Below are 19,953 nucleotides of genomic sequence, written 5' to 3' on the forward strand. Positions count from 1 at the left end.
GTCCTCAGGGATCCCCTCCTGTTGAGTGAAAACAAAACAAGCTGCAGGTCTCGATTCATGAAGTATCATCCTCACAGTTACATCGACCACTTACAGGAGTCAGTTTAACTTCTAATAAATAAGACAAACATGCAACTTTAATTGTAACAGGCAGATCGCTGTACCTGACATCTGACTGATTAAAATAGTTCAAGTTGAGGATTATATCAGGTAGAGTTGGTTCTTTGCGGACCGATGACTTACGTGGTCTGGATCGAGTTGACAGTGTCGGGCCAAACAGTGCAGGAGTCTCTGAATGTACGGTCTAAAGATGTTGTGAAGAGCGGCATCATTGATTTTATACAGATGTTCTCCAAGACGGTACCAGAAGTTGAAAGAAATCTCCACGACCTGGTTCAGAACAAAGACCAGAATTATAATGTGTTGTTTTTGTGTTGTGGTTGTGTTGGTTATGTTGGGGCTGTGTGTGTCATGGTTATTTTGTTACTGCTGGTGTTGTATTTGTTTTGGTACCTCATACTGAGGGTGTCCTGCACAGATCAGCAGCAGCTCGAGTGTCCTCAGGTCTCCCATACCCTGCCCTGGACTCCTGACTGTTGTCTCTAAAAATGTCTCGCAGAGTTCTGTGAAGATCCTGCAGTAGTTCAGCACCCTGTGGATGTAAGTCAAACATAAATGTGTCTGCAAACATTAAACAATACAATCAGAACCAGCTCCTTGTTTTCCCTCACTTGTCCAGGTCTTCTCGGGCCACAGCCATGTGATAGGCCGTCTCCAGCGTTAGGACTCCCTGGAAGAGCTGCAGGGCTAACGCCATGTTTGTGTCCACATTTTCTATAGCGTAGAGAGCTGAGCAGACGCAGTCTGATGCAGCCTCGTGGAGGTTGGTGGAGGTTTCATCCCTCTGCTGGGGAGATAGAAGAACATGACGGAGAACATCAGGCAACATCAGCATGTGTTAAATATTCTGTGGAGATTTACACTTCCTGTCCTGTTAGTTAACAGGAGGCAAACATCTCTGTAAAGCAGACGGACAATAATCTCACCAGGACTTGGAAGAGGACCATGAGCAGCTGGTTACTGGCCATGAAGTTACTGTCCAGGACTCCCAGGTTGAACCAGCTACCCAAACAGCGAAACACCTTGATAAACATCTTCTCATCGTTCCCTGTCTTCTCCACACACGTTGTCTAAAATCAAAATATGAACAGATGATGCCATCAAACTGAAGAATAACATATATATTATAAAGCTGACCGAGATTAAAACAGGCAGGAAATGTTCCTGACCAGCAGTGTGACAACAGTGCTAGAGTAGTAAGCCAGATCCTCGATGATTTCTGTCCTCCGATTGGCTCCAATTCGTAGAGATCGACTGTGAACTTCCTCTGGCAGCACAGTGAGAATTTCTATGAGGAAGGGCATTGAGCTGATGTCATTGTTGTACCTGAGAGGGGGTGGAGATATGGACAGGTGAGTCACATGTCAGAGAATATGACTTCAGAAAAGATAACTCAGAAACTCAGTTTCACCCTCATATAGGGCTGGGTGATAAATTTGTAAAATCAATTAATTCGAGTTTGGGATGATTTTGAAAAATGAAAATCTAATTTCTCTTTAACTTGCTCCGCCGCCGCCACCCATGGGCTCCCGTAGTTCATAGTAGGCTCCGCCCTCCCGCCGCATTTGCTTTCCACAGAGAGACAAATACAACAACATGGCAGCAAGCCAAGAATTTGTTCCTAAAAAGGCATAGTGTTGCCATGATTTTGTAAAGTAAAGTTTGTTCATAGGCTGTTGCAACTAAAGGCAGCGGACCAACACATGTATTTCAGCTCAGACAGACGCGTGTATCACAGTGGGACACTTGTTGTTCACTAAGAGTTGAACAAGACCACAGCAGCCCACAAACACCCGCCAGAAATCAGCCAACATTTGTGGAATCATTTAATCATTGCGTCCCGTATGAGAAGAAAGGGTCCAGGTGGACAGCTGATACAGATGCAGTCATGTTGCATATCGCTAAAGACATGCTGCCCGTATATAACAGTGGAGAAGCCGGAGGTTCATCCACATGCTGAAAACTTTGGACCCCAGGTTTGTGCTACGAAGCCACAACGAGCCAGAGGAAGCAGACCGCTCATGTCCTGAACATCTGACACATGTCATGTTTACTGTGCAGCATGCAGATGTTTACACATCTGCTGGGATACAAAATACTGTTTGTAAACAAAAGGCACCTTTTGCCAAATAAAGTATATTTATCTTCACACTTTATCAGTCCCAATGGGAAAACTGAACTGTTTTTATATAAACATGCAGTCTGACAAAAGCATTTTATCAAAAAGGGACACATTCTTTTCAAGTGAGTTTGAAGTTGCCTGTTTTAAATGGCAGAGCAATTTTTCGACTTTGATGTAAAAAAATCAGAGATTCAATTTATAGGCAATATCGCCCAGCCCTACCCTCATATACACCTGTCATCACTCTGGTTACTGCAGGTGTGAAAATTACAGGTGTCGTACCCGCCGACGATCACAGTTGTCCAATCCATAAACGTTTATGGGTTGGACAACTGTGATCGTTTATAGATTGGACACCCATACATGTTTATGGGTGTCCCCAACTGTAAATGTTCATGGTTGTCCCACCGGTAAACGATCACAGGTATTGCATTCGTAACTGTACTAAAACATCCCATTGTGGTTCTCTTCCCCGCGTCTCTTTCTCTCCAAGCTGAGTGTTATGGGACCAAACAAAGACGTAACTTATCAGCGGACTGATCATATTTGTAGTTCCTGTTTTCATTCAACACATCCTGTGTATTTCTTACAAGGTTCAGTGATTCTCTAAATTCTTACTTTTCTATGAGAGTGTGAACACATCCTTTCCACGAGGCCATCTGAAGAGCGAGATCTGCAATGGCTAAAGCCAGCTGACACACAAAAAAGGCGACAAGCAAATCAGTAAAGAATCAATAAAAACAAGATCAACAAAGTTCACACACGTCAGAAAAACAAATTTGATTGAATGCATCAATACAAATAAAACATATATTTAAGTGTCTGTTTACGTTGATGTCTTTGCAACATTAACTGAGTCACAACAACCAGCCTCAACATAGACTTGAATGAACCTGAAATAAACTTTAGTAACTTTTAATTCAAGTTAACCATAATGACTTTTAAAAGACATTCTCTGAAAACTTCCTTCTTGTTTTGAAAATGCTGTAATTATTGTAATCAGTTATGATAAACATTTTGATTTCCTTCACTCTTTAAAAAACAGCGACAGAAGCAACAAATGTGTCCTACAAAATTCAAAATACTTTCTGCTGCTTGTATCCAGTCAATTGACAATTTGAAGTCTGAGAGAAAGCTGCGATATAGATTCAAATATAAAATAAAGTCAGGCATAAAGTGTCTTTATAACATATTACGACATTTCATTTTGGGGACATCTACAGAAGCAAAGAAACAGGCATTGGCAGAACGGCTATTCTTTGTGTATGGACTTGTCACTGCAAAAAAAGCTTATTCTCTTAGTTTTTAAAGAGAGGGATGTCCCAACACTGAAGCTATGGCTCCCCGCATTTTGATATTTTGTTTATATAAAAGAAAGCATTGTATTAATACCATGGTTTGATATTGTGAGACGAAGCATCATAATAAAATATATCTTAAACATAGTGATATTTCCAAATATGAGGTGTTATTTGAGATGTTTTGTTCAACATAACTGCTCAGAATAAAATGTTTCCTGTCTCATAACACAGAAGCTGACCAGACTGCTGATGGTCTCGAGTCCGATGAGGAACACCTGAGCTCACAAACGTTTAACATTAACCACCGTAGTGACACTGGTCGTCTCTGATTAGGCTTTTGTTTAAGGTCTGGATATGACTAGCTCACCCTGGAGTGAAACCCCTGGATTCTTGTCGGAACCTGATTTGAACTCAGTGTAAACATCCTGCTGTCACATTTTTATTGACATGGTTCTGTCACTGTAGAGGATCCTCACACCAAAGACACAACGTTCTTAAAGGTTCAGGTTGTGGAACTATTTAAAGACTTGTCACTGACTCTGCTAATGAAAGAACATTGTGTTCCCTGCAGAGGAACAGGTGCCCAGTTACCTGTGTGACGATGATGGGGGACAGGTCTTTGAGGTTCTGGATGTGGGTCAGCAGTGAGTCTCGCAGTGCATTATGGGTCTCAGGGGGAAGCTCGAAGAATGACGTTTGGATCTTCATCTTCATCGTCTGAGCAGCAAAATAACACGACTCCACATCCTGTTTGAGCTGCAGCAGCTGGTCGGAGATCTCCCATGCATACATCTGAAGGACAGACAGGAAGTGATGTCATTACACCTGTTTACACGTAAGCAGCCCACAGTTCGGCTCAGGCTGATTTCACATATTATGATGAGTCATTGTAAACTTTCCTCTGACAGTAACCAGGAGACTGCTGCTGTCTTCGTTATAATCGGTCAACCCTTTAATAATTAAAAGTGAGTTGTGGCTTCATTAACATAAAGTGATTCAAATTTCAGCTCATCAGCTTACATTTTATTAAAACATTTTTCGTAACTCATTCAACTCATAAATCCGCTGTTTTTTGTAACATCTGCAATTCGTATTTGTTTTGGCATCATTGAATTTGGCAAATCACAACAGTTTACATCTATACTGACACAAACATTTTGTGTTGGATCTCTTGTACAAAGTCCCCAGAAAGACTTTGATTTAACTTTCATTTTAATTTAAATTTCACCAGTCGAATACATTTTTTTTCACAGAGCGTTACCAGGGGCAATGATACAATCTAAAAATGAGCTCAAACCATAAAAGTGACTTTGATGAAGAGGTCGGGCATGAGCCCTCTCTGCACTGATGAAGTTGGGTGAACCACCAGAAAGCAGAACAACGTGCTCTCTGATTGGCTCCTGGCCTAACCGGCTGTCAGCAGGAGAGATGAAACACTCGCTATGATCTTGAAACTGAACTCTGATCAGGACGCTGCAATTTGAACTTCCTGTGAGGAAATCTGATGTTTCCACATGACAGAGGGAGAAAGAGGAGCTCGTTCTGCTGTTTGTTCTGTTTATTATCTTATACAGCGACTCCACTGATGGGACCTAAAGAAATGGTTACCAACAGCAACAGTTACTGGCAGCCGCGATGTTTCATTTGTTTAGTCATTTACATGTTTTGAATGTTACATCACCTTTTTACTGAGGTAACAAACAGAAGTCCATACTGTCACAGCCCTGACCAAGATTACCTGAGAGAAGACAGACACCTGACTGAGGACAGTTACCTGTGCAGGTACAACCCAGTCCGTGACGGTTTAGAGACAGGTGCTCAGGATTCAGGCTCAGACTGACTCTAACTAAACATGTCAGCAACTCGTTCAGTCAACACTAAGTGTGAGGATTCATGAACCCTCTGAACAGAAACCTGATCATCAGTCCAGGTCTCGGTCTGAGCCACGCCCTGATGTAAACAGGCTCAGTCCAGTTTGACTCGATTGTGAATACAAAGTGCCGTCACCACTAACATCTGAAAATGATTCTCCTTCCACAAACATAACGCTGCACTTGGTCACCGACAGATCAACCTGACAGTGTGCAGGGAATCAGACTGATCATCTGTACCGGTGGAAAGTTCCCCTGCAGGTAAAAATGTCACATTTTTGAACAGAGTTTGGTGTAAGGCCGCCGAGCCGTTGGCCAGAGCCAGACATGACTCAGCAGTTACTAACTTTAACTGTTTGACTGGTGACATGAAGTCACACACTAAACTTTACTGCAGCAGTAACATTAGCCATGCTAACATGCTAACAGTGCTAGCTGTGTGCAGCATATCGGGCCTGCTGAAATCCTCAGAGACTAAAGCACAGAAGCTCCGTCTGCCAGCAGAACATTGAATAAACACAGAAACGTCTTTTAATTAACGCCACGGTGTTCGTGTTGGAGTCGTGAACGGGGTGCAGACAGCTTATCAAGCTCTAAATACAGCTAACACTTTGTGTTTTGATCCATTCATTTAGCTAGCTTAGCTTAGCTGTGATGCTAACGGCAGCTCCTCTGAGACTGCGCAGTTGAGTTCACCTGTCCGTTTTCAAACAGGTTTAATGTCTAGACCCGGTCCAGACAGACCACATGAATACCACCTCAGACCCCTCAGTCCTTTACACGACCGGTCCCCTGCTCCGGTCTCCCGGCCTCTCCCATTTTCTTACCGATCTCTGGAGCTCTCCGAGCCACACCGAGGCTCGCTCCTTCCCGGCCGGGTCCGGGTCGTGGTAAAGGGCCTGGACCGCCTGGTAGACCAGGGCTAGGTTCGGTTTGCCTCCCTCCATAGCTCGGGTCAGAAGCACGAACACGATAAGGCAGAAAGTTCACCAGCAGAACCGATCTAAAAGAGTCCTACACGATCTGTGTGTCGACCGCCATCTCGCACAGGCTTCCCGCGTGCAACCACGATCTTCTCACGGCAGGCAACACCGACAGGAGCATTAGTTCCGCTCTGTCATGATGGTCGGACGTCACATAGAACTCCATTGAAAAAACTGTAAATTTAACTGTTTCTCGGCAGAATTTCATTCAAAATATCTTTCAATTATAGCTGACCTGGTTTATGACAGACATACATGATTAAACACAATGATTAAAATTATTAAGGTCGGAACTTTCTCTGTAAAAATAGTAATTAAGAAAATCTGAATTTTCCATCATTAGGAGTGGGAGTGAGCTCCTCTAAGCATTTTAACAGATTATTATTAAAATTCACAGTTTCTGTCTTTGATTTGATTGGAAATGTCTCATTTTTCCAAAGGAATTTTAAAAGAGGGCCACACAAAAGAAACTTGGCAGAATATTTTTTACTGGAGGGATAACTGACGTCTAAAACTACAGTTACAAGGACAAACACATCAATATCAATCAGAGTCATAAGAAACTTTAATGTTCATTGTACAATAAAAACCTGTCAGCGTTTTATAGCCAAATCAAACATAAAACAATGTGAGTTCAGTTTGTAGAGTTCAGTTTGTAGAGTTCAGTTTGTAGAGTTCAGTTTGTAGAGTTCAGTATGAGTCCAATTCAAGTGTGTGCTTGTCAGTAGGGTTCAGGTCTGGTAGATTTGCCTCTGCAGTGAATGACCTCCAAACTGAGGTCGTATCATACCCATGCTTCATCACACTCACAGCCTGGTTATGATACAGCCCCAGCTCTGAAGATCAATCATTATTGTTTTGATCAATTATAAGCTGCTTTCAAACCATCCCTGTCTTCTCATCAGTCAGCGGGACAAAGAGTTCAAAGAGGTTAAACGTGGTTCAGATTTGATGTCAGTAGAGACATTTAAACAAGAGAAAAATAAATGAAGTTCGATGAACATGATGACTGGAAATAAATGAAGGAGTCACCTTTAGATACGTAGATTTGAGTCCTTCAGCTTCGGTCCTCCAGAGCTGCAGTTGTGAAGTGACAGAGTGATGGAGGAGTGGAGGGTTTTTAACAACAGGCGGATTTACATCTTTATCCTCATCTAAGATTAACCCCTAGTCATTTTAGACCAGTTTAGACCGGTTTAGTGGGAGTTGTCAAGTCTTTTTGTCTCTAATCTGATTTTGTGACGACGATGTTTCAAGGATTTGGAGGATTGAGGTGGACGACCTGCTCAGGTAAGTCTGAAACATCCGGATTAGAAGTCACGAGCTGAAAACTCAAAGGTTCTTATTGGATTTAATATCTTCAGACCACCTGCTGCTCTCAGCCCTCGACCTTTATTATTCTTCATGTTGCTGCAGGCAGAGAGCTAAAAGCTAGACCTCTTGAATAAAGGTTCAATCCAATAGAATTAAAATCAAAATTAATTATATGTCATATGAAATGGTTTAGAATACTAATATAAGCACATTTATCCTCGCAGTCTGTGTTGTGTAAGTCTCTAATGAGCTGTCTGTTGTACAAATTTTAAATCTCTCTGAGATAAATGCTTTGATTATTCTTCTTTGAGTTGATCAGAACATGAATATAAATATTGATGTTGAGTGGTTAATCTGCTTCTTTTGTGGGTCTGCTGGCTTTAAAATGTGTAATCAAGGAGTAAATGATTGTTTAATAGTTTGGCACACAGCTTAATTAAATGTTGACATTAAGTTGTTTAAAGCTTAAAGTGTTTAAAGAGCTGCTGGCTGACTGTTGTCCGTTAGAGGATTAAAGGGTTAATGGTTTAACTAATATAAAGATATAAGACAATTCAGTGACAGCTCAATCAGTCTGAAGATTAAGTGAATTCAGAAAGATATATTACAATTTACTGAGTGATTTTAACTGTTAGTCACAAAAGAACACATTTCATAATCTAAACATATAGACTAACTTCAACTTTATTTTCAGAGGATTTTATTTTCAACATTATTTGAAATACATAGGATACATAATATAAAGTTTATATATATATATATAACAATAACCACAAATAATTGTTGAACGTACTAAACTTTCTACTAAGTCTTTCTCTAAAATGAAACTCTTCATCTGTAAAGACACACAAAAGCGAAATAAAGTAAACTTCTTTCCAAAAAGTCTTTATTTATCTTGTGTGATGGAGATAAAGATGGAGATAAAGAGATAAATGAAGATTGTTTCAATTTAAGTTTCTTCAAAGTGTTCTGTCAGAGTCATGACAGCTGTAATATTTATTTCTACCAGTTTATAATAAAATCTTTATGTTTAAGTTTTTAACATCTCAACTGTCTCAGTTTCACAGTTCTACACAACAGGCAAAATTAATTAGATTTTCTTAGATCTAATCAACAACAATATTAAAATGTTACAGGAGGTGGTTGATATGAACCTGTTGTGACTGTAAAAAGAGTCTGTAAGCAGATTAAAGTCTTGTGCTGAAAACATCAGACAGGAGGTAAATGTGACGACTTTAATCCTAAAATGTGACTTTAGAAAAAGTAAAGCAGCTCTTCAGAGTAAATCTGCGCTCTAAGTGGTTTATGAGTTTGTATATAAAGAGGCTGGAGTCTTCAGCTGTGGTAGAAAGCTCAGCGCCACGATGGGGAAACACTTCCACCTGTTCGAGAACATCTCTAAAGTGGACCCCTTTGAGGGGCCACAGCATTACCTGGCCCCTATGTGGGCCTTTTACCTGCAGGCTGCCTTCATGGGCTTTGTGCTGTTCGCAGGAGCTCCTTTAAACTTTGTCGTTCTCCTCGTCACAGCCAAGTACAAGAAGCTCCGAGTGCCGCTCAACTACATCCTCGTCAACATCTCCTTGGCAGGATTCATCTTTGCCATCTTCTCCGTCAGCCAGGTGTTCCTCGCCTCCGTGAAGGGGTACTACTTCCTCGGTTACACCTTGTGTGCCATGGAGGCCGCCATGGGATCTATAGCAGGTAAACACCACAAACTAAAGAATTATTATATATTTCCACTGGTGAGCTGCTGTGGGATTACAGGGATACAGCAGGTAAAAACATAAACTATAGGTGTTAATTCATACAGTATATTATATTCATTATCATACCATTGTTGAGCTGCAGAAGATTTTAGTAAACTGTTTGACTGGTTTACTGTTGTTTCTCTATATAACTGTTTGACTGGTTTACTGTTGTTTCTCTATATAAACTGTTTGACTGATTGGTTTACTGTTGTTTCTCTATATAAACTGATTTATTGGTTTACTGTTGTTTCTACATATTAACTGTTTGATTGGTTAAATGTTGTTTCATTAACTGTTTGCGTGTTGTTCAGGTCTCGTGACGTCCTGGTCTCTGGCCGTCTTGTCTTTCGAGAGATACCTGGTGATCTGTAAACCGTTTGGAGCCTTTAAGTTTGGCAGTAACCACGCTTTGGCTGCTGTCGTCTTCACCTGGGTCATGGGCACCAGTTGTGCAATCCCACCTTTCTTCGGCTGGAGCAGGTAGGTAACACACCTGTAACTCACCTGTAGGCAGTGATAGAGCAGGTATCAAACTACAGTATTTTGGTTATCAAACAATATATCCATGACCATAACTGTGACATGAGAGAAACAACACAGCACCTCTTAACTGTTTCTGTACCACAGTTCAGAACCAGATTCCAGTTTTCACATACAAAGAATGAGTTATTGGTATTTTGGTGAATAACAGTAACATTGTCAGAAGACAAATAATGAAGAAAGTAGATCGACTGTGAGGCCAAGAAACATAAATATACAAGTATATAAATAATAATTTACAATAAATCGTCTTTCAGGAATTTGCTAACTTTGACTATGTGAAGTGTAAATCTAAAGAGCAATGAGTTGGTGTTAATTGGTTGGAGTTGGGGTAGTATCTACAGGGGGTGGCATGCAGTGTCTGTGGGGGTCCCGGCCCACCTAGACCTGTCCTGTATTTTTCAGGTACATCCCAGAGGGTTTAGGCTGCTCCTGTGGACCTGACTGGTACACTCACAACGAGGAGTATAACTGCACCAGCTACATGCACTTCCTGCTGGTGACATGCTTCTGCATGCCGATCAGCATCATCATCTTCTCCTACTCTCAGCTTCTTGGAGCCCTGAGAGCTGTGAGTTTCAAACCTTTAATGTCTGGGTTTCTGTCCTGGTCTGGAGTTAAAGTTTAAAGTCCTCATTCTTGTTCTTCTTCATGTGTTCAGGTAGCAGCTCAGCAGACAGAGTCAGCCTCCACCCAGAAGGCGGAGAAAGAAGTGTCGAGGATGATCATTGTCATGGTGGGCTCGTTCGTCACCTGTTATGCTCCGTATGCTCTAGCAGGTCTTTACTTCGCCTACTCGACAGATGAAAACAAAGATTATCGACTCGTCACCATCCCAGCTTATTTCTCTAAGAGCTCTTGTGTGTACAACCCGCTCATCTACGTCCTCCTGAACAAACAGGTAAGCAGATCACAGACAGGTGAACAGGTAACAGACTGGTGAACAGGTAACAGACAGGTAAACAGATCACAGACAGGTGAACAGATAACATATAGATGAACAGGTCACAGACAGGTGAACAGGTAACAGACTGGTGAACAGGTAACAGACAGGTAAACAGATCACAGACAGGTGAACAGGTAACAGACTGGTGAACAGGTAACAGACTGGTGAGCTGATCACAGACAGGTGAACAGATAACATATAGATGAACAGGTCACAGACAGGTGAACAGGTAACAGACTGGTGAGCAGATCACAGACAGGTGAACAGTTCTACTGAGGAGAATCAATCTTTTTTTACACTGCAGAGTCACCTCACCATACACTGTAACCATGGTAACTGTATACAACAAAGATGGTGACAGCTTGAACCTGAAAATGCTTAGAAGACAAAAATAAACATCCGTGACAAAGAGACAGAAAAACTTCACCGACTGAGTCGAATCAGAACCAGAGGTGCTCCACCAGGTTCAGTGTTCGGTCTGTTTATGTTTACAGGGTCAGAGGTCAGAGGTTACATTGTAGGGTCACAGGTTACAGTCTAGGGTCAGAGGTCAGAGGTTACATTGTAGGGTCACAGGTTACAGTCTAGGGTCAGAGGTCAGAGGTTACAGAACTGACTATATCTATACTTCTTGTGTTTATGGTTCCTTTACTCAAACTCAACATATCACAGATTCATCTCTGCAGATTATCAGGGATAACTGACTCATATAAAACTGTGTCATCTTCAATTACCAACAATTCACTTCATGATGATTTGCCCGGACACCGTCCAATCAGAATGCAGAGCTGTGAATTCACACATGGAACATTTTTCAGTGCTCTTAATATGAATCACATGAAGCTGACAAGGAGACAACAGTCAGGATGGTAAACAGGTGTTTGAATGAAGATAATATATATAATATAAAAAGAACCAGCAGCCAACAACATGAACAAAAACTCTAAGTTGTAAACAATAATGAATGAATACACATAAGGTGGATGATTATGTACAGTATGTGTACATGTTAACATACAGAGTGCAGAGCTCGTCTACACGGTGACTTTAAATGATGATACATGATGTCTAAAACAAAACACAGCATTGACACAATAAAAAAATAGTTTATTAAGGAAGAAAGTGGATTTGTTGGGGTTTGTTGTCTCCGTATAGAAACTATTTCTTATGTAAAAGTCTGTGTTTTAATGAAAATGACTATAAGGTCAAACAACGTGTTTGTGTTCAATCGCAGAGACATACTTTATTCTGTTTCTGCCTCCGAACAACTTGTCCTCATCACTGTGGACAACAGCAAACAGTACCCAGATGCAGTTTCATTCATTAAGTCCTCCTCTTTATGATTTAATGACCGAATGATTGATTATTGTTTTCCTTTCCAGTTTAACGCCTGCATCATGGAGACAGTCTTTGGAAAGAAAATGGAGGAATCTTCTGAAGTTTCTTCAAAGACAGAGACATCTTCAGTGTCCACAGCTTCTTAATAAGCAGACATCCTTTACAGAGTTTGAAGGGTAATCCTCTTCATGTGTTAATACACTGATGATCAATATGTAAATACATTAAACTGATATTTATTGGACTGTAGAACATCTTTGTTTAGAAGGCAACAGAAAAATAATAAACTTTGATAAAGAGCTCGTTTGTCCTCAATTAATTCAGACTACTTCTGTGTAATAATTCTGCCCTCTCGGACCACTCAAAGCAAACACTACAACAAACAGCTTTTTAAATGTTTTATTGATAAACAGGCTGTCAAAGTACAGCATGAAGTCCAAAACATGGATCAATGACTTTCTGTCTGTATGCAAATTCAACACAGGCTGGAGTGAATAAGTTTGTCAGATATAAAATTTGGATTTACAATTGAACTTAATTTTATTCTCCAACCCCTAACCGTCTTTAAATAAAAATCCTAAACTGTTTTAAAGTTCCGTCTTTGTGTGTTAGGTGTCAGTGTTGTGAACTGTCAAATCAATCACTCACAGTTTACAGCTAAAATCTCTGAGGCACCAAAGACAGAAAAGGTCAGTGAACTCACCACAGCATCAGGAAACTCAAACATTTAATAAGAGAAAGGAAACAGCGAGCGGCAGAACCCAACGAAACCAGGACGGAAAAAGTTCAACAGAAAAACGTGACGGACGCCTCAAACAAGACGTCCAAATGTAAACACACAAAGTTGTAACCCTAACCCTTACAAAATAAATTAAAATCATGTTTTCAGTCTACAAATCTGCTCTGTCTCTAGAACTCGTCGTGTCGTAGTAACGCCTCACCGAAGTCCGTCACCTGACTTCCAACAAACACGTCATATTTGTCCAGAATTTCCTTTTTGGTGAGTTTTCCATCCTGAAAGGTAAAATACAATTTAAAAAAAGACATTAACAGGTGATAAAACAGACATTTAACAGATGATCAGGTGTTAAACAGGTAAATACTAAGCAGGTGGATGAAAGTGAATGTTTGACCTTGTTGGCGTCGGACTCGTGCAGCAGGTGTTTGGCTTCGGCTTCAGCGTGGTCGTAATCCGACGGCAGAATCCAGTCCATAGTTTCTTCTTTGTCCATCTTCCCATCGTTGTTTTTGTCTCTGAACTCAGAAAACTGCTGACGTTCTGCCACAACCCACTCTGGTTCTTCTTCATTGTCCTCTGAGGTGAACATGTCACCTGCAGACCAGACAAACAACTCACTCAATCTGTGTAGTCTCACCTGTTACACACCTGGAAATACTCACCACAGGTACAAATACTCAGAACAAATAAATAAATACAATAAATACTGATCATCGTAACATTTGTCTGTAACATCTGTAATGTCCGTCTGTGACAGACTCACCGTTTTAAAACTGATTTATGAACAAGATGATAAAAGAGTAAATGTTAGTTCTTCTCACCGATGTACTCCTGCAGATCGATGAAACCGTCTCCGTTCTTGTCGATGTCTTCTATTGTTTCCTGTGACAGTAACACATGAAATCAGTGACATCACATGACATCAGTGACATCATGTCAGTGACATCACACCCACCTGCACCACGATGCTCCTCATGTGTTCGTGATCTTCAGGATGAAGAAATGCTGTAAACTCTTGTTTGTCTGCGATCATGTCTCCGTTTGTGTCGGCGACTTTGAAACGTCTCTCATCTCTTGACATCATATGAGTGTAGTTATATTCTGATTCTGTCTGAGGGTCCTCTGTGGAGGTAATCAATCACAAAACTGATCAAACACTCCATCATAGAAGCAACCAGAGAATCATTCACACCACTGATCTGAGAATCAATCAACGATTCTCTCTCTGTCCTGCTGAAGTAAAGTCTGTCTGCTGTTGGATGGAGACTGACTCTCCTTCTGTTTCGTTGATAATGAAACGTACTGATTGTGTGAGTGGTTACCTAGGTAACTGCCATACGTGACGTTCTTGTACTCGTCCCAGCTGATCAGGCCGTCGTTGTTCATGTCGAAGTCTTTCCACTGTTGCTCCACGCTGTCAAAAATGTGTTTCTTCTGAGCAGCTTTGATCCAAACTTTCAGCTCGTCCTCCGCGACAAAGCCGTCGTTGTTGTTGTCGATTTTATCCACGATAATGCTGCAGGTACACACAGTGTTTGAGATAAAACGTAGCAAAGACTAAGGACCACAGCCCCTGACTGGATCACAACTGTGTTTATAAATGTGGATGATGATGAGATCTGTGAACAAAACATGTCCAACCAAAATAACTTAAGTGTTGAAACAGGAAACATTTACAAGCGGTCAAAGTTTGACTTCATGTAAATGTTTCTGTGTTTGACTGTCAAACACAGAAACACCTGAATGTCCGTTTTCACACCATGAACAAACAAACTGAACTCGTTCAACCGGTCATGCAGGTTTCTGACAACTGGCACCAGGAAACACCTGAACACCTTTACAGGAACTACACCTGCAGCTACAGCTGCAGCACAGGTGATGGAAATAAACATTTGTGGAAAAGGTTTCTTGTCTTGAACTTGAAATGATTTTACAAAATAAAAGATGTTGTTGTCTCTCAGAAACAAAATTATTGAAGTAAAAATAGCGTGCCTCAGCTGAGCTGATGGACGTTTGTCTTCCTCTTGAACTCACCTGAGCCTCCGTTGGCTCTCTTCTGGTGGCAGCTGGTCGAAGGTTTTGGCCTCGTCTTGACCCAGAAAAGCTTCGTGGTCGTAGTCGTAGTTTTTGTTGTCGTCATGTTTGAGGTGACTCAGAGGTTCTTCATCGTGGACTCGACTCTTCCTGTCTGTCGGTTTACTGCTGCCGTACACGACGCAGAGGATGAAACACATCAGCAGAGGACGGATCATCATGACACACTGATCCAGAAACACAAACACACATCACATCATTAAAACTGATAACAATGTTAAAATAATAATATGATTTATTAAATAATATTGTGATGTATTGAAGATGAATCCCACAGATGTTAAAGGTATTTCAGATAAAACACTTGTTCCTCAACTACTGTACAAGTTAAGGACAGTTTGAGTTCATACGAGTTCAGTTTATAAAATCAACAGATTTAAAAATGTTATATAATTACTTAAAACTAATAGTACTATAAAGTGAGTATACAACATGGGGTACGATATGTTTCATTTTTTTTTACTGTACTGAAGTTAAAGTACCTGCACTTTCTGAATTAAGAGTTTAACCTCTTCCTCACCTGCTCACTTTACTTTTGACCAAACATTAACATGATAATAATAATATGAGTGATAACAATATATACACACACACACACATACATACATACATACATACATACATACATATATATATATATATATATATATATATATATATACACACACACGCACACACACACACACACACACACACACATATATATATACATATATATAAAGGCGACAATATTTATTGTTCATTAAATATTAAACATTACTGTCAGCCTATATCAAATATAAATATCTTGGATATTATTTGTTTTATGTTGATAACGTTATCTGTTATTGATGATGGAAGAACCCATCAGGTAACTATACATAACTAAACATCCTCCTCTTCATCCTCCTCCAATAGCCCGCCTGAAGTCTCACCTGTGTGGCTGCAGCTCGTGCTCGTGGACTCGGACTCGCGTTGTGTCGAGTAGGACCCTCTGGTTTGTCTGTCGCGGACTCGGTCCCGTGTGCTGTCTCACCCGGGTCAGGGTCTGTTTTCTCTGCCGACCATGTCGCCCAAAGGCTGGCAGGAACGTTTCCGTGCTCTCGCTGCCAATCCGGCTCCGTCTGAAGCACGTTCTTCGATTTGATTTGTCCACTTCAGCAAGCGCGCTTGTTCGTAAAATTACGTCAGAGGGCTTGGTCATCGTACTGTCTTGTCATTGGCTGTTGGCTTCGTGTAGACCGATGGAAGCAGAGGGAGAGAGCCAGCGCGGAGGAACGAGTCAGCGTGTCTGCCACGTCCTCAGATGATGATGATGATGATGATGATCCGGTTTAAACAGGATAAATAATGATCTTTTTAAATAAACTTTAAATTTGACTTTAAACTGAACTGACCTTATGTATGAATTATGATCAGTCAGTAAGACAAAGACAAGATCCAGTCACCATGTCTCAGTCACCATGTCTCAGTCACCATGTCTCAGTCACCATGTCTTCATCATGTCTTCATCATGTCTCAGTCATCATGTCTCAGTCACCATGTCTTCATCATGTCTTCATCATGTCTCAGTCACCATGTCTCAGTCATCATGTCTCAGTCACCATGTCTCAGTCACCATGTCTCAGTCCTCATGTCTCAGTCACCATGTCTTCATCATGTCTCAGTCACCATGTCTCAGTCATCATGTCTCAGTCACCATGTCTCAGTCACCATGTCTCAGTCATCATGTCTTCATCATGTCAGTCATCATGTCTTCATCATGTCTTCATCATGTCTCAGTCACCATGTCTTCATCATGTCTTCATCATGTCTCAGTCACCATGTCTCAGTCACCATGTCTTCATCATGTCAGTCATCATGTCTTCATCATGTCTTCATCATGTCTCAGTCACCATGTCTTCATCATGTCTTCATCATGTCTCAGTCACCATGTCTCAGTCACCATGTCTTCATCATGTCAGTCATCATGTCTTCATCATGTCTTCATCATGTCTCAGTCACCATGTCTTCATCATGTCTTCATCATGTCTCAGTCACCATGTCTCAGTCACCATGTCTCAGTCACCATGTCTCAGTCACCATGTCTCAGTCATCATGTCTTCATCATGTCAGTCATCATGTCTTCATCATGTCTTCATCATGTCTCAGTCACCATGTCTTCATCATGTCTTCATCATGTCTCAGTCACCATGTCTCAGTCACCATGTCTTCATCATGTCTCAGTCACCATGTCTCAGTCATCATGTCTCAGTCACCATGTCTCAGTCATCATGTCTCAGTCACCATGTCTCAGTCACCATGTCTCAGTCATCATGTCTTCATCATGTCAGTCATCATGTCTTCATCATGTCTTCATCATGTCTCAGTCACCATGTCTTCATCATGTCTTCATCATGTCTCAGTCACCATGTCTCAGTCACCATGTCTTCATCATGTCTCAGTCACCATGTCTCAGTCACCATGTCTCAGTCATCATGTCTCAGTGTTCTTGTTTCACCTCCTCGCTGCAGGAGGGTTAGGTTATTTCTCCTCATGTTTTAATCTATGCCACAGTCTGAGTTATATTTCCTGTGATGTTAGTACTTCACAGGCTCGACCAACACGTCTGTGAGTAGACTGGGCAGGTGTACACCTGATCATGATTTTAAACACTCAAACCCACCGTAGCTCTCTGTTGACTGTTTACTGGGACTGTCAAGCGTTCAAAATATTGAATCTCAATTAAATGCAAAGTTGTAAAGTTTTACAAAGACAAACAAAACACATAAATTAAACAAACAATCCTGAACATACAGGTCACTGGGAGAAATGAAATATATTATTCCAGAAAAAAACAGAAACCTACTGCTCCGTATAATATAAGGTTACAAAAATCAATAGGTGAGAGGTGAAGAGGGAGGGGGTTAGAGAAAGGCAGGCAAAAGCCAGCCAGCCAGGGAAGGGAGTCTCTCCAGGGCAAGTCCATCAAAACATCAGTCACAGTGCCGAGGATAAACAAAATGCTCTTTTCTGTTTTCTCATTTACATACACGAGCCACTTCAACCAATACTTCTGGGCTTTATTACGGTTTATTCTTAGAGAAAAAGTCAACATCTCCATTTCATGTATTTCTTTTACAGTGGCTGACTACTCTCCCACTGTCGGCGGCTCCCTGTTAAGCCATTTCCTTGTTATCGATTTCTTGCTGGCTGTCAGTTATATCTTAAGAAGATACTTATCCTGGGGATTGAGATCAACTGGTAGATTACACAAAAATATATAATTGCAAATTTTTTATATGTTGTAAACTAACTTTAAGTTTCTCCTATGTTCTCCCCTCTGTCTCCCTCTGTCTGTAGTTTTGTTTCCCTCCATGTTTCTCCTCTGTGCTCCTCCTCCGCTCATTACCACACCTGGCCTCCTCCCTCCTCTCTCTCCTCACCTGTTCCTTGTCTGATCATTAGTGTCTCTTTTAAGTCTCTGCTTTCCCTCTTGTCTGCGTCCATGCTCCTGTCCATGTTCTTCCTGTCTCCCCATGGTATGTGTTCTTTGGATTTTGATTTCTAGTTTTCTGATGTTTGATTTGAACTTTGATTTTTTTCTTTGTACTTTGAACTGTTTTATTTTTCCACTTTATTCTACTGTTTGATTTGCTACTTTGGCTTTTTGTCCTGGATTATTTTTGTACCCCTTGTTTTTGTACTTCAGCTTTAAGAATAAAGCTCGCCTTTTGTTTTTCCTTTCCTCCTGTCTAACTGCATTTGGGTCCACCTCCTTTATCCATTGTTTTCCCCTTTAAACCCCAAACCTGACACATAGGGCCAATACAGCTCAAAAAAGGCAGTGTTTCACCTGCCAAAAAGTGATTGCAGCTCCTATCTTGTGACTGAGAGGTTGTTTCGAGATCAAAATGACTTGATTTCCCTCTTGGTGGTAAAAGTGGAGAGATTTGTGACGTGACACGGCAAAACCAGCAGCAAGTCGGCTGGAAGAAATTCACATAAACAAAAACTATCGTTTTTTTTTCTAAATGAGTGATTTTCGTTTTTTTGCAGAATGTGTAAGTTGAGATCATGAAGAAGCCACTCCATGTTTCAGATAACAGTATTGGTTGCCTTAAAAGTATGCATTTTGTGTTTGAAATCGGGTAGAGCTCAGGAAATGCTGGCGCATTGTTGGGCGTGTGCGGCGATACAGTTAATTTGCATACTGGCTACCTTTGACCATTTACAGGCTTTTTAAAAAAAAAAAAATTTCGGCCAATCAGGTGCACGTTAGCAGCGAACCGCATGGCTACTTATGCAGCCCCCAGCATAAGTTCTGCCACTTCTGGAAGCTGCATGTGATTTCATCATTGAATGAAGATGGACCAGGAAAAATGCATTGCAGAAGAGCTAAATCGTGGCTGTTACAGCGCATATCTATGGCAGTACTTTTGCGAGACGCCAGATACTTCTGGTTATTCCGACGCCGATTTCACCTCTGATTCTGATGAGTGCACTGACGATTTAAGCGACTGTATTACACTGGAAAACATGCCTAATCTACAGCTGACCTTAGCCAAAGATGAAGACGAGGAAGAATCTCTCGGCCTCTCAGCAGAAGAGCGGGAGATATCAGACGCTATATCTACGGTAACATGTGAAGGGGATAAAGACAGCGAAATGGAGAAAATCCGTAACTTTGACTGCAAATGCTACTTAAGAAGAAAGGAGAACTCTCTCATTGGGACACATTCGTGTAGCGTAACGCTTTCTCCAGAGCTTATGTACAGCATACGGTTGGATTCTCTAGCTGCCGAAAGAGAGTGGCAGGACATGCAAATAATTGGACATCTTGAGGCAAACAGACGCACAGTAGTTACTTCGGACA

General features: G+C 41.1%; 3 protein-coding genes across 3 annotated transcripts in view; 1 reads left to right on the forward strand and 2 right to left on the reverse strand.

The window, feature by feature from the left end:
- The window catches only part of tnpo3 (transportin 3), a 15,706-nt gene extending 9,174 nt beyond the window's left edge, over window positions 1-6,532 (reverse strand). Inside the window, exons 1-9 of the mRNA XM_030439228.1 lie at window positions 6,242-6,532; window positions 4,135-4,335; window positions 2,861-2,934; window positions 1,290-1,446; window positions 1,047-1,190; window positions 732-907; window positions 514-652; window positions 244-390; window positions 1-18 (exon numbers count right to left, since the gene is read on the reverse strand). The exon at window positions 1-18 is cut by the window's left edge and continues 90 nt beyond it. Coding sequence (XP_030295088.1) covers window positions 1-18; window positions 244-390; window positions 514-652; window positions 732-907; window positions 1,047-1,190; window positions 1,290-1,446; window positions 2,861-2,934; window positions 4,135-4,335; window positions 6,242-6,361 — 1,176 coding nt within the window. The 5' untranslated portion in view covers window positions 6,362-6,532. The remainder of the gene's footprint in view (window positions 19-243; window positions 391-513; window positions 653-731; window positions 908-1,046; window positions 1,191-1,289; window positions 1,447-2,860; window positions 2,935-4,134; window positions 4,336-6,241) is intronic.
- A 2,524-nt stretch (window positions 6,533-9,056) lies between these two features.
- On the forward strand, window positions 9,057-12,586 carry opn1sw1 (opsin 1 (cone pigments), short-wave-sensitive 1). The gene is made up of 5 exons (XM_030439230.1): window positions 9,057-9,415; window positions 9,774-9,942; window positions 10,408-10,573; window positions 10,664-10,903; window positions 12,331-12,586. Exons 1-5 carry the CDS (start codon window positions 9,076-9,078, stop codon window positions 12,430-12,432), a joined length of 1,017 nt encoding a protein of 338 aa, XP_030295090.1. The 5' UTR covers window positions 9,057-9,075; the 3' UTR covers window positions 12,433-12,586.
- An 84-nt stretch (window positions 12,587-12,670) lies between these two features.
- calua (calumenin a) lies at window positions 12,671-16,222 on the reverse strand. The gene is made up of 7 exons (XM_030439232.1): window positions 16,034-16,222; window positions 15,060-15,286; window positions 14,348-14,541; window positions 13,981-14,147; window positions 13,847-13,907; window positions 13,420-13,619; window positions 12,671-13,300 (listed from the first exon to the last, which is right to left on the reverse strand). Exons 2-7 carry the CDS (start codon window positions 15,278-15,280, stop codon window positions 13,196-13,198), a joined length of 948 nt encoding a protein of 315 aa, XP_030295092.1. The 5' UTR covers window positions 15,281-15,286; window positions 16,034-16,222; the 3' UTR covers window positions 12,671-13,195.
- Between the last annotated feature and the right edge of the window lie 3,731 nt (window positions 16,223-19,953).

The sequence above is a fragment of the Sparus aurata genome, chromosome 14 (genome assembly GCF_900880675.1).
Source record: "Sparus aurata chromosome 14, fSpaAur1.1, whole genome shotgun sequence".
NCBI classification, from domain to species: domain Eukaryota; kingdom Metazoa; phylum Chordata; class Actinopteri; order Spariformes; family Sparidae; genus Sparus; species Sparus aurata.